The sequence below is a fragment of the Mycteria americana genome, chromosome 3 (genome assembly GCF_035582795.1).
Source record: "Mycteria americana isolate JAX WOST 10 ecotype Jacksonville Zoo and Gardens chromosome 3, USCA_MyAme_1.0, whole genome shotgun sequence".
Classification (NCBI taxonomy): domain Eukaryota; kingdom Metazoa; phylum Chordata; class Aves; order Ciconiiformes; family Ciconiidae; genus Mycteria; species Mycteria americana.
In genome coordinates, this window is record NC_134367.1 from 45,442 (window position 1) to 72,236 (window position 26,795).

At 43.2% G+C, this 26,795-nt stretch overlaps 2 protein-coding genes across 5 annotated transcripts in view; one reads left to right on the forward strand and one right to left on the reverse strand.

Moving 5' to 3' along the window:
• Positions 1 to 1,073: 1,073 nt before the first annotated feature.
• ZNF512 (zinc finger protein 512) overlaps positions 1,074 to 26,795 on the forward strand; it is a 42,049-nt gene continuing 16,327 nt past the window's right edge. The window contains exons 1-5 of one of the 4 annotated variants that reach the window (XM_075497494.1): positions 1,074 to 1,078; positions 18,603 to 18,633; positions 22,144 to 22,202; positions 23,057 to 23,265; positions 25,285 to 25,374. In XM_075497494.1, the coding sequence (XP_075353609.1) occupies positions 18,610 to 18,633; positions 22,144 to 22,202; positions 23,057 to 23,265; positions 25,285 to 25,374 (382 nt within the window). In that variant the 5' untranslated portion in view covers positions 1,074 to 1,078; positions 18,603 to 18,609. Of the gene's footprint in view, positions 1,079 to 18,502; positions 18,634 to 19,897; positions 19,992 to 22,143; positions 22,203 to 23,056; positions 23,266 to 25,284; positions 25,375 to 26,795 lie in introns of those variants that run through there. The other 3 variants (XM_075497496.1, XM_075497495.1, XM_075497497.1) reach the window with 3 other exon arrangements.
• On the reverse strand, positions 2,334 to 18,611 carry GPN1 (GPN-loop GTPase 1). Its single transcript, XM_075497498.1, has 14 exons — positions 18,207 to 18,611; positions 18,018 to 18,111; positions 16,910 to 16,949; positions 15,339 to 15,405; positions 14,555 to 14,592; positions 13,933 to 14,011; positions 13,736 to 13,830; positions 11,938 to 11,983; positions 9,680 to 9,826; positions 7,290 to 7,372; positions 4,941 to 4,980; positions 4,130 to 4,220; positions 3,518 to 3,631; positions 2,334 to 2,901 (listed from the first exon to the last, which is right to left on the reverse strand). The coding sequence occupies exons 1-14, from the start codon at positions 18,609 to 18,611 to the stop codon at positions 2,810 to 2,812; spliced, it is 1,431 nt and encodes a 476-aa protein (XP_075353613.1). The 3' UTR covers positions 2,334 to 2,809.

Here is a 26,795-nt window from a genome sequence, read left to right on the forward strand (position 1 = left end):
CTAGGAAGAGGGATCCTTCCTCACCCGGAGAGGAAGGCTCTCTCTTGCCTGTAGCGGGAGGCAGCTGTCAGCCGGATGGCCTTTGATTTCTTCTTCTTTACCTTTCTCTGGCCTCTCCAGCTTCAGCCACGGCAGCTCCTGTCCACAGCCAGTAAGTGCTCCACCTGTCCCTTTTCACCCCCGCACCGCAAGGAGAGCGAGGCCAGGCAGAGACAGCCCACGCAAGCCTGAAGCAGGTGCCGTCACCAGCATCCCCAGGGGAGGAACGGACAACCACGTCCTCAGTGCGGCCTCTGGGAGAGGTAAAGAAGCAGCAACGACCGTTATTACCATAGACCCTGTGTGGCTGAAGCCTATCCTTCTGCAGGGGCTTCTGGAGTTGCCACTCTTTCCCCACACAGCTGCTAACTGCACCTGCGTTACAGGAGAATCCAGCGCATTCGAGGACCAGCTTGCGGCCTTCACAACAGGGCTTGGGGGTGGCCTGGGGGGCTACGGGACAGGCTTCAGGGGAGGTGCTGGAGCTGGGGGCAGCTGCATGGGGTGAGCGGGGCCACCGGAGGCTCAGGGAGAGCTCTGGTGAGTTGGGGAGGCACCTGGTGTCTGCGCCCTGAGGGGGGGGTGTCCACCTTCTTCCCCTCTTCCCTTCTATCAGCTCTTGGGTAAGTCCCTGGGGCTGCCCTGACCCAGCTCATCTCCAGTGGACCAGGAGCCTGCCGCAGCGGACGGTTTGAAGCTTCCCATTTCACCACCCCGGGCAGCCAGCGTGCAGAAGACACCCCTGCACCTGCCAAAGGGACTCGCTCGCCTCACTGGTGGTCCTGGCCTTCATCCACCCCCGGGAATCGTGCCCAGAATACCGCCATGCTGCGACAGCAGCGAAGGCAGTGCCGGCGCTGCGGTACCGCGCTTCAGCCACGAGAGGGCAGCAGCAGCGAGCACCCGGCGGGCAGCGCTTGCCCGGGGCGGCACCGGCGCTGCAGTTCCACGCTTTGTGCGCCGAGCGCCCGCCAACAGCGCGCACGTGCGGCGGCGGCAGCGTTTCCTTACCGGGAGGCAGCAACAAGAGCGGCGGCACCACCCCGCAGGCACCGCAGTATCATATTACCGTTACCAGCGGACGGCAGCGTGGGTCACGGGGAGGCCACCGCGCATGCGCGGCTCCGAAGCCGCAGTACTGAATTTTGGTCGCCGGGTGGCAGCAGCGAGGGCAGCAACGCGCGCCACTGCGCACGCGCAGCTCCCGAGCGGCAGTACCAAATTTTGGTCGCGTGCGGCCAAGCGCGCTATTGCGCATGCGCGGCTCCAGGGCTGCAGTACCGACTTTTGGTCGCCGGGCGGCAGCAGCTACGGTAGCTCCGCTCCTCCCTTGGCTTACACCGGCCCCTCCACAGCCACCCGGGGCAGGGCAGCACCAGCCCCTCCACCGGCAGCCATCCCTTTACAGGGATGGGCCGCCGCCATCAGCTTCACTGCCCGCACCTGGGGCTGGAGCCCACAGCTGGAGCCCAGCAGGAACAGGGGGCCATCACCTGACGCCCACAGTGCATCACCTCCTACCCTGGGCTCCGTCACAGCCCCTCACCTGAGCAAAGGAAGTGCAAACACAGCCAGGAGGTAAAAGGAGACAGTGAGTGTTTGTTCAGTCACACATGTAAGAAGTCTTCAGACTGAGTCTGCTCTGGGGGCTTGAGGCCCCTACGCTCCCCCCACCCCAGGAGACCTCAGCAGTCGTTCCTGGCACTGCACTTGTTGGTCCAGAGGAAAAAATAATAAGAGCAGGGAGCTGGACTAAGAGAGACAGAGAAAGACAAAAAGGTGACAAAGAACAGGGCAGAGAGCGAGGAATGAAACAACAGGGACAGGGAGCCAGGACAGCAAATGATGGAGGGGAAGGGGCGATGGAGGGGAAGGGGCGATGGAGGGAAAAACACAAAACAAACCACATAGCTATACACTACAGAGCAGAGAGGGAAGAATTAAGAAATTGGGACAGGGAGACAGAAAAAAGAGAGCTGGAGAGCAAAAAGAATAACAATGGGTACAGAAGGAAGACAGAGGGAATTCTAAAATAGGGTCATTGGGGAGCCAGAGACAGCGAGATAGAGAAAGGACAAAAGTGACAGGCTACAGGGCAGAGAGGAAGGAATTAATGAATAGGGACAGAGAGCTGGCCAGCGAGGAGGCAGCTAGGAGCTTTCCTAGGAGGCATCTATAATTAAGATGCATCTGCTGTGCATCCATATGGGTGGACTGTAACCATAGAAAAAAAAGTCTCACTAATGTGAGAACAGTGAAGTGAAATGAAATCTCCTGCTATTAACCATCACACATTTGTTAGTACATAAAATACATTTAATTAAAACCAAAATATCAAACACTAGATTGATGAAGTTTCATGCAGCAGAGATTTCACTTGTGTCCTGGCTGCAGCAGACACCTGTCTGCACAAGGTGAACAGAACGCACTTTTGGAGACCCTTAAGTACTTTACATGATAATGCTGTCAGAGCTCAAAATCTTAGCTCTCAACAGGCACATCTAAAGAATTTGGAGCAAAAGAAAGTGCTATCTGGTTCCTTCAGCTTCAGGAAGTCACCGAGGCACATGGCCAAACGTGCAGTCAGTTGGATACAAAACCTTCAACTCATATGACCAACAGTTACTGCAGGAAGAAAGATGTAAATATATCAGAGGAAGCTGTTCACAGATAGAAGACTTGATGCATGGTTCCATGCAAGTTTCTTTATGCTGTTCCTTTACTTTTAACTCCATTACAAGGGATTCCAAACCCTCTGTTTCTGAAGGTTTCATTCATTCGGGTTGCTTCTTCTCTGGTATTTCATCCGTGTCTCTTGCATGAAGTTTCTGAAGGCTGGTTCTTCATGACTCTCCTCAGTAACTGGGGGGAAAAAAAATTGATAGTTCAGCACTTGTTCTATTTGTGTTACTGAAGAAAGCTAGAGTCAGGCTAGTCAGAGCAACACATAAAGTCTATTTGATCTTCAACTTCATTACGAGGCAAAAGAAATAAGTGATCCTAAAAATCAATGGAACAGGGAAAGAATGAAGATTAAGTCTGCGAGCTATACAAGAGAAAAATCACACAGTGTAAGAACTTAGAAGATTGCTTCAAAACCAGGAGTCACAAGAAAAGGGAAGAGAGCCAGGTGCAGAAACTGCAAGGCCAAAAAGATGATGAAACATATTGTGCATTAATCAGGTTCAGAGATCGCTGCATGCTCCAAGCATACCAAGTTGTCTGGTTTGTGCATGTTATACACCTATTAAAAATAATAACTTGACTAGAAGATTTACAATTGAACTTTCACAAAGGTTAGAGAGTGATATCACTGGACTAAGCATTGCAGCTGGGCTTCTGCTACAGATTCAGAAACCTATATTTAGGTGACTGAATGTTTGCTCTCATTACAGTCAATCCAGTTAATGAAATACAGAGGGTATTTCCTGACTAGACAGGCAGCTTTTAGACTAGATCAGATCCCTCATTCCCTTACCTTCATGGTCAATGTCATCAGTATCACTCTCCCTCTCTTCTTCTTCTTCTTCATCAAGAGTTCCTCGCGTTAGGATCAGCTCAGAGGGACCCATTGCAGAAGCATCATCAGACCCTTGAAGGGAACAGAAATGGCTATACACAAAACAGCAAGCTAACAAGTTAGTTAGCTCGTGCCCTGGCAATTTCTATTTGCACATAAACACAGCAATTAATACCTACTCTAAAGGGACAGAAAGCTGCTTCTGGATTCCAAAGATACAGGACAGACTGCATCAGCACCATACTCAACCTCATATAAGGCAACAGTTCAACCAACAGCAGAGCTTTCTCATACTCTAATTTGACTGTTTCACCTTTTCTAAAGTATTTAATTACTTCTAGTACATCCACTGCTTTATCTACACAGCAGGGTTTCTTCTTCTCATGTCTGCGGCTGACACATAGAAGAGCTAAGCTGACCCATCCCACATGAACTAAAGCCCCACTCCTCTTTACTAACAGGAAGATGGTTTCATGCTTTTGCTGTGAAGACAGAAAAGCACTATATGACTTCTCAAGGCAGACTCTTCAGACAACTTCTGCAGTAAACTTAATCTTCCTAGTAAGGTACCTGCAAGTGTGCTGCCCTGCACACACACACTGCCCATGTCCTTCCACAAGTGTTCCAGCTGCTCTCTCTTTTGTTTATTTTGAGCTTTCTCCTGTAGGTACAAAGTTACATGTGGATTCTGAGTATACTCAAAACATCAGTAGAAGAGTAATCTCACCCAATGCTAGCAGTCTGTCCCCCAGCAAGAAAGCAGAAGTCAATAAGCAGGTCTTACATTACAACTAAGGTTACAGAGAACTTTTGGATAAACATGGAAAGAAACCTCCAGCATGATGGACTTCAAGAACATTTTCAGCAGCATCGGGAAACCAAAATCAGTGAAGTTGTGTCTGCAGAGAACTGTCCTTTGGACAGCCAGAACTCAAGGTGAGCAGAGCTACTGATTTTGGTACTACAATTCAGTCTTCATTATTAATTGTCCAAGTCAAAACAGTACACTTCACTGGTGCAGAAAGATACGGTGATACTCTCAACAAATCACTTTGCAAAGTTATTTTTAAAAAAGTCTCTATCCTTCTGAATGGAAGACATAAAAATCTTTCCCAATCATTTTCTCACACTTTGCCCAAATAAATTATTAGCACTAAAACACTGAGCAACATCTGTTTTACAAAATATCTTTATTTTTGTGAAGATGTGCTCCACCAAATCTAGGAAAAAAAGACAGATGCTGAGCTTCAGGACAGGAGGTTTTCCACACTGAGTATGATTAGTAAATTAAATGTAGACCCTCCCAACATACAGGCAATTGCGTGCATAAAAGTGACCACAAGATACACTGCCCAGGTATACAATAAATAAAAATACTTACCAGTGTTTTTCTCAGGCGCTCATATTCTGGACGATATTCTCTGAAAAGATAAAGGAAGAGTGTGCATTCAGTCTGAACTAATACATGATTTATATTAAGGAAGGATCATCTTGGAAGCGTGTTTCCACCCCAAAAAAAGTTTTCTCTAGGCTTTCATGTTTGAGAGACACTTCAGAAAGACTAATGGTACTTTTTACCCAGATTTGGATTCTGAAACCAATAGATGCAAAATAAGTGAACATACTTCATTAAAATAGCAAACCTTTCCCACACCGTCTTGTTGGATAAGAAATTAAACCAGCTCAACTGAGGTAGTCATTTCACTGCTATACCTAATCAGCAGATTTATCACTCTCCTCTAAACACAGACATGACTTTCTCTGCCAGTACTTTTGCCTCCTAAGACAGTTCAATGGAATCTCATACAGAAAGACTGTTCACAGACTTCCAAACTATTGTACCACTATGGGACCTTTGAAATATTTCTTTAATGAAGTAAGGATAAAGTGGATGTGGATACCCTCTTCCGAGAATCATGGAATGGTTTGGGTTGGAAGGGACCTTTAAAGATCATCTGGTCTAACCTCCCTTGCATGGGCAGGGACATTTTTCACTAGATCAGGTTGCTCAAAGCCCTGTCCAACCTGACCTTGAACGCTTCCAATGATGGGGCATCCAACAGTTTCTCTGGGCAACCTGCTCCAGTGTCTCCCCACCTTCATCATTAAAAATTTCTTCCTTATGTCCAACCTAAACCTACCCTCTTTCAGTTTAAAAGCATTGTCCATTGTCCTGTCACTACAGGCCCTATCAAAAAGTCTCTCACCGTCTCTCTTGTAAGCCCCCTTTATATATTGAAAGGTGGCAATAAGGTCTCCCCAGAGCCTTCGCTTCTCCAGGTTGAACAACCCCAACTCTCTCAGCCTTTCTTCATAGGAGAGGCATTCCAGCCCTCTGATCGTTTTTGCAGCCCTCCTCTGGACCCGCTCTAACAGGTCCATGTCTTTCTTGTACCATGGGCCCCAGAGCTGGACGCAGTGCTCCAGGCAGGGTCTCATGAGAGCGGAGTAGAGGGGGAGAATTACCTCTCTCAACCTGCTGGCCATGCTTCTTTTGATGCTGCCCAGGATACGATCACCGTTCTGGGCTGCAAGCGCACATTGGCAGCTTATATGAAACCCTTAACTAGGGTTTCATTATGTAGGCAGTGTATCCCAGAATAATTGTTAGGTTATGTGGTAAAACTCCTCAGCACCTCCAAAGAGCGCAGAGACACATTTGGGGGGGTGGGGAAGCACAAATAATACCCTGCCCAGATACTCCCAGGCCCATCACCGGAGAGCCATCAAAGCATCAAAGACCGATCTCAACAAGCCCAAAGGAACACAGGGGCACAGTGCCAGGCAGGGAATCCAAATTAAGGACTCGGAGGAAGGGATACCCTATCCTGGCTCCTCCCAGGGCTGCCCCAGGAGAACCATCAGCCCTGTGGTCCAGGCGCGAAACCCATCATCATGCTTCATCGGGAGCTCTCTGGATCACCTTGCAAGCACAGAAGCGTGGCTGCCTAGGGGTGCGGGACACATTATGGGATGCAGGGAAAGAGCATTTGGGGATAGTACAGGATTTATTATGGGACATTTAGGGGAGGAACCAAAGGTGGGAAGAGGGAGGGATTTAGGAGATTTGAGGAGGAACAAGTGTGGGAAATAGAGGGATAAGGGAATAAAAGAGTCTATTTGCATGTAAGCAGAGACTAGGCAGTATGCAGACCTGGGGACATGACCAGGCCAGACTAATCAGACCTGGGAGCATGAAGCTGTAGCAGCCTCTCTCCGGCTATCCAATCCAGCATGATATATTTTCCTCTAACAATAATCTATGGTCTGGTTTAGGTATTTCCGAGTAATCCAAGATACTGGATTTGCTTTCTAATGTTACAGAGCAGTCTGGCAGTATTTCATGGGGAGGAATGCAGTAAGGAGCAAATTCTCAAAGAATTACTGAATTTCAACTTGCTAATCTATTCAGTCTGCCAAACTGATCTGTTAGCTTCCTGAGGACAATTCAAACCTTGATTATTGTATGGAATCAGAGGAAAAAAATGACTTCACAGATTTGGTGGCACAGATAGCTTTTACTTTTTCACTAAATAGCACAAAAATTCACCACTGAATAGTTCCTTTTAACTGCTGCTTTTTATGCTGACCTTCACACTTAAGTTTATTAGAAACCCTTGACTACCTTGGCTGTGAAAAGTGAACAGTCCTTCAAATCAAAGGAGTGGGCTCATGAATCAGTAACTTCAGCAAGTATTCACGGGGTCAGGGACCAAAGTTATCACCTTACCTCTCATATTCATCTACAGCTTTAGAAAGCTGAACAAAAAAATCATCCAGTCCTGTGCCAAGCACAGCAGAAACACCAACCACCTGTAAAAGAAAGCCATATACCAGAACTGAAGAGTAACTGAACCAAGTTTTTAGGTAACTGATGGATATCACAGCTGGAAAGACTAAGCAGTATCTTTAAAAAACAAACAAACAAAACAACTAAATAAAAAATAGGGGAATCTAATGATACCCATTTAATCATTACAGTGGCATAAGAGTATGCAATAATACTTCCACTTCTGTTGTTCCTACTTCCAACCTCTTTCTCCACCTGCTGTTAACGTTTGCTACCTCTGGTTTTTGGTTGGTTTTGGTTTGGTTTGGTTTTGGTTTTTTGTTTTCTTTCTCTCTCTTATTAAACTCAGGAACCTGGGTTTTCTTGTCCGTTTTACAAATTTTACCGGGGGGGGGAGCAACAGTTAAAAAAAAAAAGAAAACCCGACTCTACACCCATCTTTGTACCTCCAATCTCAATACCCCACAAAAAACATAGTTAAGACAATACAATGCCTAAACATAATGAACAAGATAGGGCAATTCAAAAAAAAGATCAAGGCTTTCTTCTGTTTACTTGGTTATTGTTAATAATCCAAGTTCTCATTCTGAACCTAGTATTCTGAACCTAGAACCAAGTGGCTAGTATGACTGCTGCAATATCAGCGTACTAGAATTAAAGAGCAAAATAGACCACAAGAAATGACCTTTTGCCTCTGAAGTTCTGTCTAATACAGAATTTGTATTTAGCTGAAGCACATTTTAAAAGGTAACCAATCCAACCCGCAGAACAGCAAGAGATGGAGAATTTAATCAGTTACTATGGCAATACATTCATAATGCACATCTGCTTTCTAATTTGAACTTGTCTGTCATTACATTTCTGGCCATTTGTTCTGCTTTTATTAAATCAATTATCTAAAAATACCTTTAATTAAGACTATTACTAGTCAGTACTTGGTGACCCTTAAGAATCTTACATCCTCTAATGAAAATTCTCCCTCTTTTTCATAAGACAGTCTTAACTACTCACTTTCAAATGTAAGACTTTTTCCAACACAGCCTTGCATTTTATCAATAGTACAGTAAATATGCAGACAATCAACCATTCCAAAGGATTTTACGCATTATTTTAGGCACTGTGCCAATATATATAAATATTTATACTTTCATTGCACTTAAGTACAAGCTGCCTTTTACTATGTAATCCTCTGCATATGTCCTGCTCTCCAGTCTACTATTCTAATAGGTATGACATGCATACGAACAGTTGATTAGCAAATAAGGACTAGGAAGTACTTTAGTCCTGTATATGGCACCACTACAATCCGTTTTGAAATACTGTATATTGTTCCACATAGGGCACTTATAATATTTTTTTCTGGCTAAATTATCTATATGAATGGAATAATTATTTATTTCCATTGCCTTTCTTGTAATATCCATAAAGCCATTTGCTTGCTTTTTCTTAAGTAAAAGCTGATGAAAAACACAATTAGCTGAACCCTTTTAGCACAGACTATGGGATCATTAACATCCTCCAATGTATAGTGTTTTCAGAGAAACAGAACGGATTTGTCCTCTCAAAACCTGGTAAGTGGGAAAAAAAAACACTTTTTCTTGCATCAGCAAATGTACAGGATTTTTTTGTTTGTTTTTGAGATTCTTTCCATTCTTCCTACATAGTGAATTGCCCAACTGTACTTGACACTTTCAAAACAAGGAAAATTATCTCAGATGGGAGACACTGCCACACAGAACATTACCTCTTACCAGTCTATCTTAGCTTTCTTCTGATAATTAATCACGATTCAGTATTAAATTATTCAGGCTGCCACTCAGCGTGACAAGCAACTAAAGTTCCTTTATGTTCAAACCTGCACATCCTCGCCCCCATTGCAAGGCTCATCAACAGATTCCAGTTCAAAAGGGCAGTGCAAAGCCCTTTTACAGAAGGACAGAATGGTTGAGGCTCGAAGATACCTCTGGAGATCATCTAGTCCAACCTCTCCTGCTCAAAAAGCAGGATTAACTAGAACATGTTGCTTAAGATCTTGTCTGAGCGTGTTTTGAGTATCTCCAAGGATGGAGACTCCACAACTTCTCTGGACCATCTGTTCCAGTGCTCAATCAGTAAAATTACAGTAATTATTTTTTCCTCTTCTGTTTAAACATAGTTTCCTGTGTTTCACTTCGTGTCTATTGCCTCTTGTGCTTTCACTGGGCACCACTGAAAAGAGCGTGCCCCTGTCTTCCTTACATCCTCCCATTTATACACATCAATAATATCCTCCTTGAGCTTTCTCTTCTCCAGGCTTTTATGAGAGGTAGTAAAAAAAGGAAGATTCTTACCTTCAGTGAACTGTAAAATTCATCCAACACTAAACTCATAGAACGAGTCAGGTTACTGACATAGGATGTCTCTTGATTCAGGGCATCCTGAAAAGTCTCAAAGTCCTGCATCCATTCTACTGCAAAACTGTGGTCAATTATGTCAGTCTGGAAGGAGAAGAGAAAATTTTCAGAAGTAATAATGACGAATTCTTAGCCTTAGGCTGTTAACTAGACAAATACAAAATTTACATTTTAAACTTACTTTCAAAATACTCATCTTTTCAAAATATTCAGCCCTGGTCTGAAGTTTGCCAAGCTCTGTTTTTATCAAACCAACTACTTGAATACAGAAGAGAAGACAAACAACCACTATCCCAGTTTTAAGAAGGCATGTTTAAGAAAACAATTGCAAGTCTAAAGGCTTCTATGGCTTACTGGAAAGGGGCATTCAAAAATTGTATACTGTGCAAGAAAGTTTAAGTTGTAAATATTAGATCGTATGATTGAGGCCAGACAAGAACAGTCCTCATTGAAGATCCCATCCTTTCTTGATTGGCTTGGGGGTCAGAGGCAAGAGGGAGCCACTTCCATGTTGGGTAACAGCCTACAGGATCTTTATAAAAAGTGAGCTGTGCTCTGACCTGAAGAAGTTACAACCTAAACTCAGTGCAAGACGATGGATACAAACAGGTGAGATGGTTCCATAATTTTACATGGATTAGTATGCAAACAGTCTATTAAAGAATTTTATAAACACATCTTACTGCATGTATATCCACTATTATCACAATATAGAGGTGTCTAAAACTACGATATATTTCATTTCCCAGCACCAATGGGAAGGAGGAAAATAGATAAAGTATTGCCTAGCATTACTCAAGAGATTCGAGACAGAACTGAATCCATCAAGGGTCAAAGCCTGACTATTTAGAGTTACCTTGATTAAATTCTATAAATAAAATTAAATCAACTCTACAAATTATTTTTTTTCCTCTGCAAATCTTAACATTCCTTAAATCTATGTGTTTGTCACTGCACGTATATCAGTTCCTTGGGATTATTCCATTCTTATCAAGAGTCAATTTTAAAATGCATGTCAAAAATTCTTCAAATGCTGGTGGCTTTACTTTTTACCGAAGGCTAAATGTCAGATCAAAATGAAGTTTAAAGTTATGAATCCTAAGCCTTGGGCCTACCTTTCCTTACATATACTGATGAAGTCGCATTTCTTTCAGTCTTTCAAAAAATGTATTTTCTTAAGAGAGAATGATTTTCCTACCTCATGCTTTTTTCTACCGAAAAAGCTTAACAGCTTATTCTAAAATTACTGTCTAGAGTTAGAAAGAAAACAGTGTGCAAAAGCTTGCTAATTAAGCACGCAGATATCAAAGACATGCGTGGTTTGGGTCACTGGGAAGATGTGTGTATTTAGAGTACATCAGACACTAATCCTACTCAGCTGGCGTGAGGTAAAATTTCACATTCAAACCATGGGTTTTCTAGAGGAAGCGTATGGGATATACATGCACACACACACAAAGCTTGCTATGTTGGGGAGCAACTCCCTGAATACAAAGGATGTTTGTGGGGAAAAGGAAGAGTACTCACACCAAAAATCTAATGGGATTCTTTTAATATGTGAAATTGTTATGTTTAAAGAGCCAGCTAGCTGTTAAGTTCAAAAGCATTCCTTTAAGGCTACAAGTACCTTACACAACAGTGGAGGTGTATCCTTAGGCTAGTAAGTATCTGCTTTCTGGCAAATACTGGCCTATTTTTAGTGTCACTGATCAGAACCAAACACCTTTTGTTAAGTTCTGCCTGCTACAATACATAGGACTCCTTCCTCAAAACAGGCAGGTGTTACACAATTCCCACTGTGAGTCATCAGCCTGCTGCTGAGTAGAAATAATTAATGATTAAGACAATTGTTCTGAAGAAGCAGGGGACTGTAAGAGCAGATTCAGTAATAAACTTACCCTTATGTTCCAAAGTTAAGTTTCCTTATAGCCTAAGGTTAAGGTGCAAAACATTTTTCAAATTGTTAGTATCATCTCTAACTTGAACATTTGGGTTTAACTGCCCATCCCTGATTCTTCTTGTGCATTTGTATACCAGATTAAAGATCCTTTTAGATTCGGTTTTCAGCCTGCAGCTCCCTCCCAGCCTCTCTTTTCTAGAAAACCTCTTATTGTAGTAAGACAAAGACACTACAGCAAAGCAAGCTAAACAGAACAATGTTCCTCTAGGACATAGAAACCATAGCTTTAACTTACTTTGTTCATGACAACAATGAAAGGTAGCTTTGTCTTGTATAGGATACTGGGGGGAAGGAGGGAACAAAAAAAAAGAAACACAAAAAAACCTATTAAAAATTAATTTAAATCTCACTAGAATAGAAAACAAGTTAAGCGTAAGGCAGACAAGACTTCTGTAAAACCAAATACATTTGACTTCAAAAGATAATTATTTCCCTCCACATCAGTTAGAATGTAATTTTCACCCAGATCCTGCTTACTGTCATTGATCAAAATATGCCCTCCCCAAGATGTAAGCGCATGCCTGTAAGATATAAAATCTCCTTCTACACACCCAGTTGATTTTGATTACTATTTCTATGACACTCAGATCCCAGTTTTTAACCCTCTTTGCATTTTCTAATTATTTTGACTCAAACCTTAGGTTCTGAGATATTATTTGTGAACTAAGCAATGAATTCAAATAACTCAAAACATCTACAAAGCAAAAATACCTTGAAACATGAGCTTACATATTCATTCCACTGTATATATTCTACCATCTTTTGCTCAACACTAATGTCAGAAAAGGCAGCATGGGCTAAGACATTTTGCATACTCCTATCATAGTGATACAGCTTTTGACCTTTGTACAAGCGTTGATAGGTTTTTTGAAAACGTTTTACCAACATTTACCATGAATTACGACAGCTCTAGTTGATCTTTACATAGGTATTTAGTCCCTGGTTTAACATGAAAGAAAACAGATAAGCCCGTGTACAAGGAGGAAGACAGTAAATCAAGAACGCCATGCTATGCTGAGCTCCAAACAAATCTTGAAGAATCACTGAAAGCATCAATAATATTAAAAAAATAGAATATTATGTGTTTACAAGAAGGAGCTTAAACTAGGCTATCCTGATACATCTTAGATAAATGATTTCATAAGCAACAGGCAATGTGTTAGATCTGATGTAACTAGCCTTCATCACACTAAGGTCTCATGGATTATTTAATGCTTTCAGTGGGAGTTTTGACTAAATGATCTCCAGATGTCCATTGGCACCTAAATTATTTTGCTTATCCAATGGGAAAACCACTAGGACGGAGAATAACCAAAACAGCAGATTAAGTGGATATGAGGCATCAATGTGCACTTGCAGCCCAGAAAGCCAATCGTATCCTGGGCAGCATCAAAAGAAGCATGGCCAGCAGGTTGAGGGAGGTGATTCTCCCCCTCTACTCTCGTGAGACCCCACCTGGAGCACTGCATCCGGCTCTGGGGCTCATGGTACAAGACAGACATGGACTTGTTAGAGCAGGACCAGAGGAGGGCTGCAAAAACAATCAGAGGGCTGGAATGCCTCTCCTATGAAGAAAGGCTGAGAGAGTTGGGGTTGTTCAGCCTGGAGAAACAAAGGCTCCGGGGAGACCTAATTGCGGCCTTTTAGTATATACAGGGTCCTATAAGAAAGACAGAAAGAAACTTTCTACCAAGGCCTGTAGTGACAGGACAATGGACAATGGTTTTAAACTGAAACAGGGTAGGTTTAGGTTGGACATAAGGAAGAATTTTTTTATGATGAGGGTGGGGAGACACTGGAGCAGGTTGCCCAGAGAAGCTGTGGATGCCCCATCATTGGAAGCATTCAAGGTCAGGTTGGACAGGGCTTTGAGCAACCTGATCTAGTGAAAAATGTTCCTGCCCACGGAAGCGGGGGTGGACTAGATGATCTTTAAAGGTCCCTTCCAACCCAAACTATTCTATGATTCCCCTCCAAGTATCAAAGAGACACAGCAATCAAAGCAGATGGACTGCATTTTCAGCTTTTCTTACCTGCAGGCATACAGCATGTTGGACATAAAGGTGATAGGGTTAGTACTACGAGAGGTGTCCATCACATAAACAACAACTGAAGGAAAAGAGGAAGCCTGGAAACACAAAGTAAAGGATATTTTAATTAGAAGTACATGCTATTCAACAGCCACTTCTTTCACACAGCCTCACTGTCAAGTCATGTAGAAAACACTTACCAAGGCCTCAGTTATGATGGTTCCTGATGCTGACCAGGTGAATACCTCAATTTGCCCTGGTGTGTCAATAATAACATACCTGTTAAGAAGTCACCCCCGACAAACAATAAAGGAAAATTAGTTAAGCACAAGGTCCTGTTCTGACTAGATTACCACAAGCCCACAACGGCAAATCACATGATTATTCTGTTACAGATCAGAAAAGCTTCTCCCGAACAGTGACAAGATTTGTGGGCATGCCTGAAAATTTCCTGTGTTAATTTTGTAACTAAGAAGCACGTACTCTCTTCAGATTCTATTAAAATTGAAGACATCAATTTGACAGACACTTAGTACTGCAGACTCTTCAGAAGAAGAATTAATTGTTGCCTATTTGAACAGTGCATGAGAAAAAATGACAGTCTAATGGTAGACAAGAAAAGTAGAACTGGAATCAGCAGACATTTCTTCAATGTATCTGAAGAAAGTCTAGTTTATCTGTCTTAATTCTATGCCCTTTTCCACATAAAATTTATACCAAGGCTGAAAAACAACTAGAAAACGTGCAGAGAACCTTTTTAGGATTTCACATGGTTTTCCCACACTGATCCCAGAAAACTAGAACTTGGTAGAATGTACTCACTTGGATGCATTTTGTCTTTTTTCAATAAACTTCATCACCTGAATGAAAAAGAAGGAGTATATTTTGTATTTAGGCTCACAACAGGAAACTTTCATAATCATTTCATAACAGAAACTACATTAACTTGCACAGCTGCATGTATGTATCAAAAGAAGATTAAAGTCTCTAAGCTTTTCAATGTGTGAAAATGCCCTACTAAGGAAGGGTGGAAAATGCTCAGATGCTGCATAGGTCAAAGACAACCTTGATTTTGTCCGTGTTCTAGTACCTGGCTAAAGAAATGGTATAACAAATGCAGTTGTTCCCTACCTTTTTACTAAGAGATTGTGCACTGTCTCAATATCTTGCATAAGTTCCCACCCCCACGCTGATTCAGCATTATGATTTAAGAGAGCAGTCAATTATCAAATAACCCTAGGAAAACTTAACCCATTTCCAGAAGTGACCTTCCCTACTTCAAAATCAGAGCGTTCATATGAAAGATTTTATAGTGAACATAGTGCAACAGAACAGTTACATACAAAGACTAAAGAATATTCTGTACACGTGGCTTCTAAATGTTACTTTTTAAAAAGCTGAAAAACCGAAATCTCTCAAATGAAAGCTAATGCACTTTGGCTGCTTTGTAAAATACATGGTTCTGTACAGAGAATACTCTAACTCCAAAGAAATATTAAGAGGCTAACCAACCACAGTGCTCTCTGAGACTCCATATACACAAAAAACCCCACACTCTCCCAGCACAGTATTTGTAGCACAGTATCACATAGGAACAACCTCATACCTGATCAAATCTTGTAGCAAAGAGATTGAGAGAGGTCACTATTCCACCATTTGGGCCCAGCCCATATCTAGACGCTTCATTTAGGAAAGCAGATGATTATGCAGACCTCAGAGGGCTTCTTTTTCAATTCTGATAATAGTTGGCTAGGTACAATGCACATTGGATACCTTGCAGCAAAAGACAATACCCCTAATACAGAATTAAGTCTTCTAAGTGATGCAGTAGCATAACAAATACAAAGTGGTCTCTCTCTTGCCCAAATACGTGTGATTGACAAAAGGGAAAGGGGCTATGCTGTGGCTTCCCCTTGCATTATTCAAGCATTACCATTCTGGACAAAGAGAAAATATATATATGTGTATACATCAAAGCCATCTTCAACTTTCCAAAAAGATTTACAACGTAGCCAGTAACTCAGAATTTAACAATGCCCTGAAAGCACTTAATTTTAAGAATTTATACTTCCAAAGATAAATAAAAGATTTCTTGCGCAAATACATTTTTAGCAGAATTTAAATGATAATGGGAATGAATGTTGTAAAGATACTCAAAGTGTCAGCTTAAAGATGAAGATTTCAAAATCCTTTTTCATGCACACAGATCTATATACTAATTATGTTCAAAGAAACAAAGAATTTTTTTGTAACTGCATAAGAACCAGCAATGATTCATAAGTACATACTGTATTCTAGGGCCACTTCCCTCAATATCCAAACACGAGGCCAGGCATCCTCCTTAAGCACTATTTAATGAGATGCTTAAACTCCAGTAATGGCAAATAAAGACACAGTAAAGCAAATAATGCACCTACATACCAAACTGAAACTTATACTTGGATGTTTTGCTGGTTACTTAAAATCAAACAACAGCCAAAATCAAGAATCCTATCCCCCACCATCTTTATTCTTGTCTAAAATATTAAAGAGTCACACTAGCAAGTCAAATCCAAATGCTGTATATTATCTCCATCTGCACAAGCTACTACTTAGGAGACAAAGGACCTCCATACCCCTCTGGTATGTCCACTCATAAGTCCACTCATTTTAGCGTAATGTTACTGAACTACAGTCATCAAAGCACTGTGCAGCAAGAGCCAACAGTCCAATGTCTTTGAGATTCAGGAAGACAACAGTGCTTTGATTATGGTCAAACAATGTGGAAATAGTTTTCTCCACCTACTATAGGCAAATAGGAATTTGCATATTTGTTTATAACAAATAAAATTAGACTTGTTAAAACATGGGGAAAAGGCTGCCGGCTTCCACAAAGAAAGATACAAGCTCTTCGAAAAAAAAAGATGTGGGCAGAGTGCCTATTATTTGTAAAAACATACTATTAGGCAGAATCACTTTTAGCACGGGAGAAAATGGAGTATCAAATCTTGTAGAACATACATTCTAACCTCACATGCAAGAAATACATAGTCAAAAATTTCTGACCTTCATGCAACATTCTGCATTACTGCAATCCCCCACACCTCCTGGCCCCTTCATCTTAGTGTGCAGAAGTGACAGACTATTTTCACAAAATCTGAGATTTCAAATATCATTATTTAGACAAAAAAAGGATACTGTTTCATAACTTCTTTGTACTTCACAGTGTCCCTGATATCTAGAGGAGGAAAACATATAAACAGTTTTAGGACATCACTTTTAAAATATCCTTCTTCATCAATTTACTGATAGGTGAAAGCCCTTCTTTTTCTAGCAAGTCTCCTTTTATCTCAGTAACAGATCTAGCACCAACAGGAAAAATCTCCCAAGTAGAATAAATAAAATCTAACAGATTTGCTATGCTCTCAACATACATAGGAAACCCAACGTAATGCACGTGAAACACCACCAATTTAGGTATTTAAGCAGTAACTCCTTCCGTTGAATTTTATTCTCAGCTGATCAACATCAGTTAACAAAGTATACATATCTAACTGTATTATTAGAGATCCAGCACTGGAACAGATACTCTAGTTATTCACCTGACATCAATAAAACAACTTTGGTATCCACCAACTTTGGTATCCTCTGGAGAGGCAGACTGACAAACTTTAGAAAGTTTAAGAGACAGGACCCTCACAAACCTAATGACTGGTAAGCCCTTTGGAACAGCTAAGCATACGGTCTGTTTTATTGTTAAGATATTCTCTCTAAAATTCGTGTCTTTTAAAGTGCTTTAAAGAAGTTATTTGGTAGCACATATGGCTACCACCGTGCTGGATATAGGAAACCAGATAGAATCTGCTAATATGTTCATCGCTGACAAAGAAAAAAAAAAAAAAACACGAGAACCCAAACAGATCAAATCACACCAGATGATAAAAAAACGCGATGGAAGAATGCTTTTAGTCCTAAAAATTCACATGTTAAAGACTGGTAGGAGAAAGGAGTTAAATAAATAAAAAAAACCCTTGAAGTCCTTCTTGTGTTGGAATCTTAGAATCTCTTAAAGAGAACATAAGCAGCCAGATATCTCATATACCCACCCCACCCCCGCTTCCGCGAAATATATGAAAAGCAATATACCAAAAAAGGTTTTATTTATTTATAGCAAAACACACTTGCTTCATTCTGGCGGACTCTACAAACACGCCACACCTCTGGTCCGGGACGACTCCCTCCCTCCCACCCACTCCCGCCCATCACCCACGACAGCCCGAGGCTAAGCCAGGGCGGCAGGACTCACCGATGTTGGCGGGGAAGGGCAGGTCGTGCACAGCGGGGTCCAGGTTGATCACGTACGGGGGGCAGCGTTGCCCATGCAGGTGGGCCGCGAGTCGCTAAAGGGACACGAGGAGGCATCAGGCCCCGCTGGACATGGGGGTAGCACTGAGAGAAACCGGCAGCTCCCCACAGCCCCCCAGCCGCCCCTCACCTGCACGAAGGTGGTTTTCCCGGAGCCGGCCATGCCCAGCACCAGCACGCACACGGGCGGCGCCGCTGCCAGCCCGCTCGCCTCCACCACCGCCGCCATCTTCCCAGCACCCACTTGTCCTTCCGGGGAAAGGGGAGGAAGGCGGTGGGGCGGCCCCACAGCACCCCGCCATGACCCGCTCGGGACCCGGCTGTCGCCCTGCCGCCGCCGGCTGGGCACACGCCGCGGGCTCACGCGGCCTCCGCGCGCTGAACGGCCCGATCGGGGCCCGCCAGCAGCACCCCCCCGCGTGGCTCGGGGCTGGCTACCGCCGTGAGGAGGCGACCGGAAGCGGGGGGGCGGGACCTCGCCGTCGTGCGCGGGCGGGCGGGGCGCGTGCGGACGTGGCGGCAGCGGCGGCACCATGCGGGGCGGCGGCGGCGGCTCGGTGAGTGCCTGGGGTTCTCGCCGCCGGTGCTGCCGGCTGCTGCTCCGGGGGCGCGCGGCCGGGCTGTGGTCCGGGGGCGGGGGGGCCGCACGGGGCCGGAAGCTGCCGCGAGGTAGGCTCCGCCGTCGGGATGGCGCGAGCGGGTCGGCGCCACCGGAACAGCCGCGGTGCGACTTCTGCTTCGCCCCGAGGGTCTCGCTGGGCTTGGGACTGGAAGGAGAGGGGACCTGGCCCGGGCCGGCCCGGTGCTGATCTGTGCGGGCGGTGCGGCCTTGGCTCGATGAGCGGCCCCGGTCTGTTTGCCGCCCGGCGGCGAGCGGGACCCGCTCCGGGGTGCCTGGAGAGCCGCCAGGGACAGCGGAAACGCCTGCTTTCCGTTTGAAGGCCTGGTTGCCTACTGACGCCGAGCCCGGGGAGCGGCGGGCCCAGCTTTGCTCGGCTGCGGGCCGGGGAGGGATCCAGAACAGGGCGCTGCTGGCTCCCGGCACTAATCGTGGCGTTTTGTCCAAAAGGTCTTCGTTGCAGGACGCGGTAGTCCATGAAGTATGCAGGTAGAAATGGAAACGTGGGACTGGAACAGGGAGTTCCCCAAAGGGTGCTGAGCTATCACACCGGCCCCGGGTCCCGGAGGTTTTCCCTCGGGGGTAGGGACAGTCACGGCAGTGCAGGACACTTGGTGCTTCTGTTATCCCACAAGTGTGAGGTCGTTTACCCGGTGTGTGACACGCCAGTATACACACAGGGCAGAGTTATTTTTATTTCATGTCTGCACAGAGATGGGTGCTGGGTGGTAGCTCCACAAAGCTAGCACAAAGTTCGGTCATACAGGTGCAGTATTTATACAGTTTAGTTCTGCATATTCATAAGTAATTACACAAAGCAGTTTTCTATTGGTCTACATTTCTCTTATTTCAACTTAAAGCTACAGTGTTACTTTAATATTCTGCACATGCCCAAAGGTGAGGGGTCTCTGCTTGGGCCGGGATCTCCAGCTCGAGGGATGTGACTTTTAGTATTATAATGAGGATAGTTCACACAAGGGTGCTTCTTAGCACACTTCTACTAGTTGTTTCAGATGGTTCCCAAAACATCTTAATTAGCTTACATATTTCTCCAGGATGTGCTTCACTCGCAAGGACAGTAATTCTTGTTTAGACGTTCCACGTTCCAGTCTGAATCCCCCTTATCAACTTTACGTGAGCCACGGCCTTCCACCAACTCCTGTTAGACTACACTGTTAGACTACACTTCCACTGACACCTCTCTGTAGCTATAGGACTGACTCACTGGCAGTTGCTACATCAGTCTCCTGACCTCTGCGAGAGTTTCTGTGCTGTGCTTGAAGACCATCTTTCCAGGTGCGTTGTTGTGGAGCACCCTGTCTGCAGCAGGAGGCCATGTTCCAGGTCACAGAAACGTCCCACAGTCCATAGGGAGGCAGAAATGGCCCACTCGCAAATGAAGTTTGTTTATCTTTTCAGGCTCTAGGCCACTGTTTCTCTTTTTCTAACCTGTGCAAGGAAGTTGTCTTTTTTGTTTTCTGTATGTCCAGCCCTTGGGCATTCCTGCATACTTTAGGTCTCCGTTTTCTAAGTGGGAAGTACACTGTATAAATAAAAAACATTCAAAACTTAAACACCAGTTTCTCTAGATGTTTCCTTCATAATTGCTGCTATCAGCTTCTCAGAAAGGAAGGCTAGACAGATCATCTGTACTCTATTTTATTGCTGATGCTTAACTGTGACCTAAATTCTTCATACTAATCTTCACTTTTATGGAAAATTTTTTAGTTCTAAAAAAAAAAAAAAAATCTTAAAACATGTGCCATGTTTGTCAATCATCTAGGTTCTTCTAATGGTAGATTAGGCCAGCTGATTTTAGGAGACTGTGCCTGCCTGTTTGTTAATTTTTATCATTATAACTTCACAGGCCTAATTTTTTCTAGCTGCTCCTCAGTGAGGTTTCTCCATGTTTCTGATGTAGGCATTTCCCAAACACTGCTGTTTGCACTACTAGATGCGCGTAAACCATATCAGAGTAATACAAACACAAACATTCAATTGACTTTTCTTCCAAAGAAGACAAGATATGATTGTGAAGTCATTGATCAAGCAGTTGTGAATTTCTCTCCTGCTGCTTCCCTAACCTTCCCATGAGAGGAGATGCTGGAGCTGGAGGCCCAAAGGAGAGTGACACTCCATAGTCACAGTTTAAGAATTATTCTAGTTGATGTCAGTGCCCGCTACTGAATTTCTCACCGGGGTAGTTACGGTGTCTCTCACTGACTGTGGTCCTGGGAAGAGTGAACTACTGCTTGCATAAATTAGAAAGCCAGAGCATAAAAGACAGATTGAAGTTAATTTTTTTCCAGTGCATTTTTTTTAGTGGTGAATTTCATTTGCCTTGAAGCTGCCTATTCCCTAGTTTTGATACAGCACCTGAAGTTTCTCAGCATTTCCTCCTGACAAGTCATCACATTATTATGACTTCTTCAAATTCTGTCATATCCCTGTTCGCTGTTTTCCCCAGATAATGTGTAGCATTTATTTCTAATAACTAAAACACTTCATAGCATGGTCCAGTTGATAATGTGCATTACACTTTTCTATAAAGAAGATAGGTAATTTATCCATATTCTTTCTTTCTTTTTTTTTCCAGTTTCTTAGCTAGTTCCTGTACGTGGCAAAATACTATCTCTGTTCCTAGGTTACAGTTTTGGTATTTCATATACTTCTACTAGGTAATGATTTTTGTTTTCTAGTCTGTATAACCAAGATTTTTGTCCTGGGTTTCCCAATGAAGAATGACATTGAGTCATTATTAGTATTTGGAAGAAGGTGAAAAATGATTGTCCACACGCCAGGAACAATGTACAGGAAATGAGTTATTTATACTGACTTGGGAACGTCAATGGTATCTGTTAAATTACATGCTTAATAGGAGCGTAAGAAGCAACAAGCAATAAGTGACAAAACATCTTTGTTAAATAAGAAGGATTCTGTGATGTGGATAAAGTGAACATCTGAGCAGCTGATGGAGTATGACAAAATAATTGAGCTAAAAATGAAAAGAGGGTGTAAAAGAGACTAGAGACAATATTCTTGGCATGGTAAATGCAAGAATTATTTCATTAAGGAAAATATAAGTACTATGTAAAGACTATTAGGTTAGGATATAAAATATTTGTCATTGTGTGATAAAGTCTAGGCAGAAAGCAGGTACCACTGAATGAGTTGGAGACAAAGAACACTCCATCGTGCCGCAATGCAAGGAGAATGATTGGCTTTCATATGGGGAGCGTAGAGGGGCTCGTCCCTATTTTGATTCCAGTTTTAATTCAGCTGGAGTTGAAAAAGTTAAACACTTCCTTGTTGCAGAAAACAGTGGTTTCCTTTTCAAAGGATGGTATGCACGTGCTCAAAATGCAGGTGGTTGTGTTTAACTGAAAAGTGAAACATGCAAAAAAGAAGAAAAATTGTGCTGCTAATGTGAATTGTTCTGCTTTGTTAGGACACCAGGCCTGGACATCACAGACAACAGAAGGTCAAGAGGTCTCTGGGAAACAAGAAGTACGTGAATGTTTCTTGTCTAGTTTGACTGAGGGCAAGAAAAAAGCTGAGAGATTCCTATTGGAAAACCATATCTGGTCTTTACATAATATTCTGAATTTTAAGAACTGTAACAATTTTGGTTTGTGTGATGAGAGTCTCAACTGACTTTGCTTATTGGTTTGTAGGAAAAGTGCTTTTCTGACACTTCAAGGGGTATTAGCTTTCATTTACTGTTTTTAAAAGGATTTTAACACTGGGAAGATAAATGTTTTATGTTCAAGACCAAATGGTATTCCAAAATCTAAATATTTTGAGTGTGATTGCAACTGAAAGACTTTAATTTGAGAATTCCTCTCCCCATCCTTCTGCAGTACCTCCTTAAACATAGTATATACTGATCTGACCTGGTACCATCAGTGTCCCCCACTTACTAATTTCTGGATTGATGTGTTAAAACATGTGAGCTCCACAGCTCAGGGTGTGGGAGAGTATTGCTGGGGTGGCCATCACAGTCATCATTCAAGTGATGTACTTATTTCAGTTTGTGAATTGTGGTAGCAGTGTCTTTTAAATTGAGATTAATTTGTGCCTTCTGCTTAAGCTGAAGGTTTGAGGTAGGATGAAATTTTTTTTCTGTTCCTTTTGAGTAGCTTTCTAATGTCGTACGCTAAAAGATGTGCTGAAAAATAACATTTAGGATGTTTTATCTTGCTGGCACTTTTCAGTTCACAAAACTCAGGAGATTCAATGAACTGTGAGATTAATTTTTAGAGTATTTGGGAAGATGAAAGGGATGTTGTCTGTCAGGTTATTGTGGTTGTGTGTGTATGTATGTGTATATATACATAGGATTTCAAGTTGATGTTTTCCAGGTCTAAGCAATTTGAGGAGGTGGAAACTACTGTCCTAGGACTGAAAAGTAACTATGATGAGACAGTCAGCAACATTTCTTCTGCCTCACCAAAAAGTCGAGTGAACGGAAGTGCAGAGTCCAGAAGCAAGCGGACCATTCGCAGGCCTGCTTACTGGTTGGAAATGAGAGGGATAAAAAACAGCATTAACAAATCTTCAGAAAAAAAAGGTACTCATCACTCTTGGCTTGATGCAAAACTGTTTTTCTCTCTGGTTCTTCTGTGAGAGATTAGATGACTTCTGAAAGACGTTGCAGTTCAGCCACAAATTACAAGCTTGATAATGCTGCTCATGTATTAGGAGAAATAAACTTCCTCCACTGCAGAAACATAGGTAAAATTCTATGATGTTACACAGTTCCTTTTGAGTGACTTGTCTATTAAAATTAATGATTCTGTGACTGAACTCAGTTTTATCTGTAGAAGAGAAATGTATCTGAGTTCTGCCAATCCTATCAGGAATATGCTCTGAGAGCTTTAAAAAATAGAACAAACAACAGTAAGGATGTAGAAAAGGGGACCATTCAGCAGCATTCTGGATTAGACACAGCTTTTGTGGTTGGTAGAATTTTTTTTTTTTTAGCATGTTTTTATTTCTTTTATTTTGTTACTTCTGTCACTTACGATTTTCTGATTTGGAGTGGTTTGGGTCTTATGTTGTTGTAGGAACATTCACATTTCCTGGCCTAGGAGCTGTTTTCCAAACTTCTCGTGTGGTGGAGAGCCAAAACTTCGCTCTTCTTTAATGCACTTTCTTCTTATCTCTAACTCAGAATCTGTATTCCATCCTGTTGTGGGGAGAGCCTAATCTGGTAGCGTGATAGAAGCAAGGTTGCTGCAGCTCCACACCCCCAGGTCCGGCCAGTAGCGAGACTATTCCTGTAGGTGTATTCCTGTAGGATAAGCGTGTAGGATTCCTGTAGGAAGCGTGTATTCCTGTAGGTATAAACATATGTATACAACATGTATACACAGCCAGCCACACAGATCAACACGAAGAGGCACACTCAGCACTCACACAAACAGCACCAACAGCCTTCGTCCTGTTTCCCTCTGTGGCTGATGAGGATGAAAATGTGTTAGTGAGAGAAAAGAAGCATATATAAAAAGTATATATAAAAGAAGTATATATATATGTATGTGTACGTTTGTGTGTGCACACATATGTGCAATGTGGATCTCTCCTGTAGCTGGACTTAAACAGTCTACTCAGTATCTAGCCTTTGGATCCCGGTCTCCTCAGTTGCTAGTACGTGGATGGAGTAGCCCCTGAGGCCTGCAGAGCTGTGCCTGTTGCTGGCGTAGACCTCCTTACAGACAGGGTCACACTCAGAGACACTGCTCTCCCCCGGTCCCTCTGATTTGCTGTCAGGCATGACGAGACTTGTATACTGACCAACCACCTGTTTAGAAGCAAGTGGCCCTTTTTATCCTCTTACACCTCTATTTTCCCACACTTGATTCTCCCAAAATCAGCTAATTCTCTCCCTTTCCCTTCCTTTGATACCACTCCTAAACATCCCGGTCTTGTGTAATCATGAATCGTTCTTTGCTAGCATCCCATGCATCACATAACCCTAGGCATGAACACCACACTCACCCTTCTCACCACTCCCCCCCCGCCTTCCCCCTTCCAAAGGGTGCTCCAGAGAGCGGCTTCCGTTGACTCGTCCAGGTGGGTCTCCTGGGACAGACCTGGGAGGAAAGTGTCTGTTTCTTTGAGTCCGTAATTTGTGTTCACCTGCCTGCCATTGTGCTTCTGTACTTTTCTGTGTTCATGGAGATAAGCCTTTGATAGGCCTGGAAATAGTGAGGGAAGGCAGGATATTATTTGGGTTTCCCCACCTGCCGTTGTTTCTCTGTGCTACTTTTTGTGTGTGTGCAGATGAGCTTTTTATGACATAACCTAGCACCTTCTGGCTCTGTTCCTGAGGAGTGTTATTTTCCCAGACCGTGCTGTGGCACTGTTTCTTCCGTATCTTCTGTGCCAGAGGATTGCAGGCTGTGGAGTACCTAAATGTTACTGAGTCAAAAGGCTGTGTCTAGCTCGCTGGTGTCCAGGTGCCTTACAAAAACTATTTTGGTTTTTTTATGTATTGAATATGAAGATAAGCTGAGGCAGCAGCAGACTCAGAACTGTTATCCAGACTGAATAATGAGACTGCAACATTTCTGTTCTTACTCATTAGCAGACGTACTATTGAAAGGCAAGAGGAAATCTGAGCAAGGGGAAGGTGAAGATCTTAAAGACTCTCCCAAGAAGAAGCAGAAGATTTCGGGTAATACAAATAACTTGTAATTCCTAGTTACAAGCCTCCAGGTACTTCGGACTTCCTCTCTGCCCAAATGCTATCCTCTGCTGTCTTCCAACTCTATTTCTGATTCTGGGTATTTTGTTATAGGAGACTGTTGACTAGTTTCTGTTTTACGGTGGAAGATGATTGTTCTAATTTCAGTCTCTCTTAAAATGCCAACAAAGGGAGGGAGGAAAGGAGGTAGGGGAAGTATAGGCTAGTTTGCTTCATTTCAGTTTCCCAAAAGATTCTGGACTAAATAATCAGATTAATTACTTGTAAACATCTGGAGATTAATGAGTAGATGATAACAGCAATATGGGTTTGTTAAGGAGAAATCAAACCCAACCACTTTAATTTTCTTTTACCACAGAGACGGAGGGGGGAAATGCTTGATATCATGGGTCTTTCATGCCTTCAAAGGGTTGTTAATCAGTGGTTAGGCACAAAAGGAAGTGTACAGGTGGTGAAAGTAGGAGCAGGTGACACAGGAGAAGTATACATTTGCTGTCCAGTCTTGCAAGGAGGAGATTAGGAAAGCCAAGGCCAACCTGGAGCTGAATGTGGGAAGGGATGTGAAAGGCAACAAGAAAGGATCCTACATGTACATGAGCAGCAAAGGGAAGACTAGGGAAAGTGTGAGTGCACTGCTGAAACAGGGCAGGGGAACTGGTGACAAATGGCATGGAAAAGGCTGAAGTACACAATGCTTCTTGTGCCTCGGTCTTTATCAGTTAAAGGAATCCTTCAGGAATCCCAGGCACCTGAGAGTAGAGGGAAAATCTGGAGCAAGGAAGCCTTACACTCGATGAAGGAGGACAAGATTAGAGCACTCAAACAAACTGGACATACCTAAGTCCCATGGGGCCTGATGGGTTGCACTGAGTGCTGAGAGAGCTGGCTGATGTCATTTTGAGGCCACTCATGATTGTCTTTGAAAGGTCATGGCAACTGGGAGAGGTTCCTGAAGACTGGAAGAGAGCAAATATCACTCCTATCTGCAAGGACAGAAAGAAGGAAGATCTGGGGAACTACAGGCTGGTCAGCCTGACTTCAGTCCCTGGGAAGATGGTGGAGAGAATCCTTCTGGAAAGCATTTCCAAACACATGGAGGACAAGATGGTGATTGGGAGTAGTCAGCATGGATTCATGAAAGGCAAATCATGCTTAATCAACCTGATAGCCTTCTACAATGAGGTCACTAGCTTGGCGGACAAGGGAAGAGCAGTGGATGTTGTTCACCTCAACTTTAGTAAGGCTTTTTGTGCTGTTTTCCACAACACCCTCATAGACGAGCTGGCAAAGTACAGGTTAGATAAACAAACAGTGCAGTGGATTGGAAACCAGCTGAACATCCCGGCCCAGAGGATTGTGGTCAGCAGCACAAAGTCTAGTTGGAGGCACAT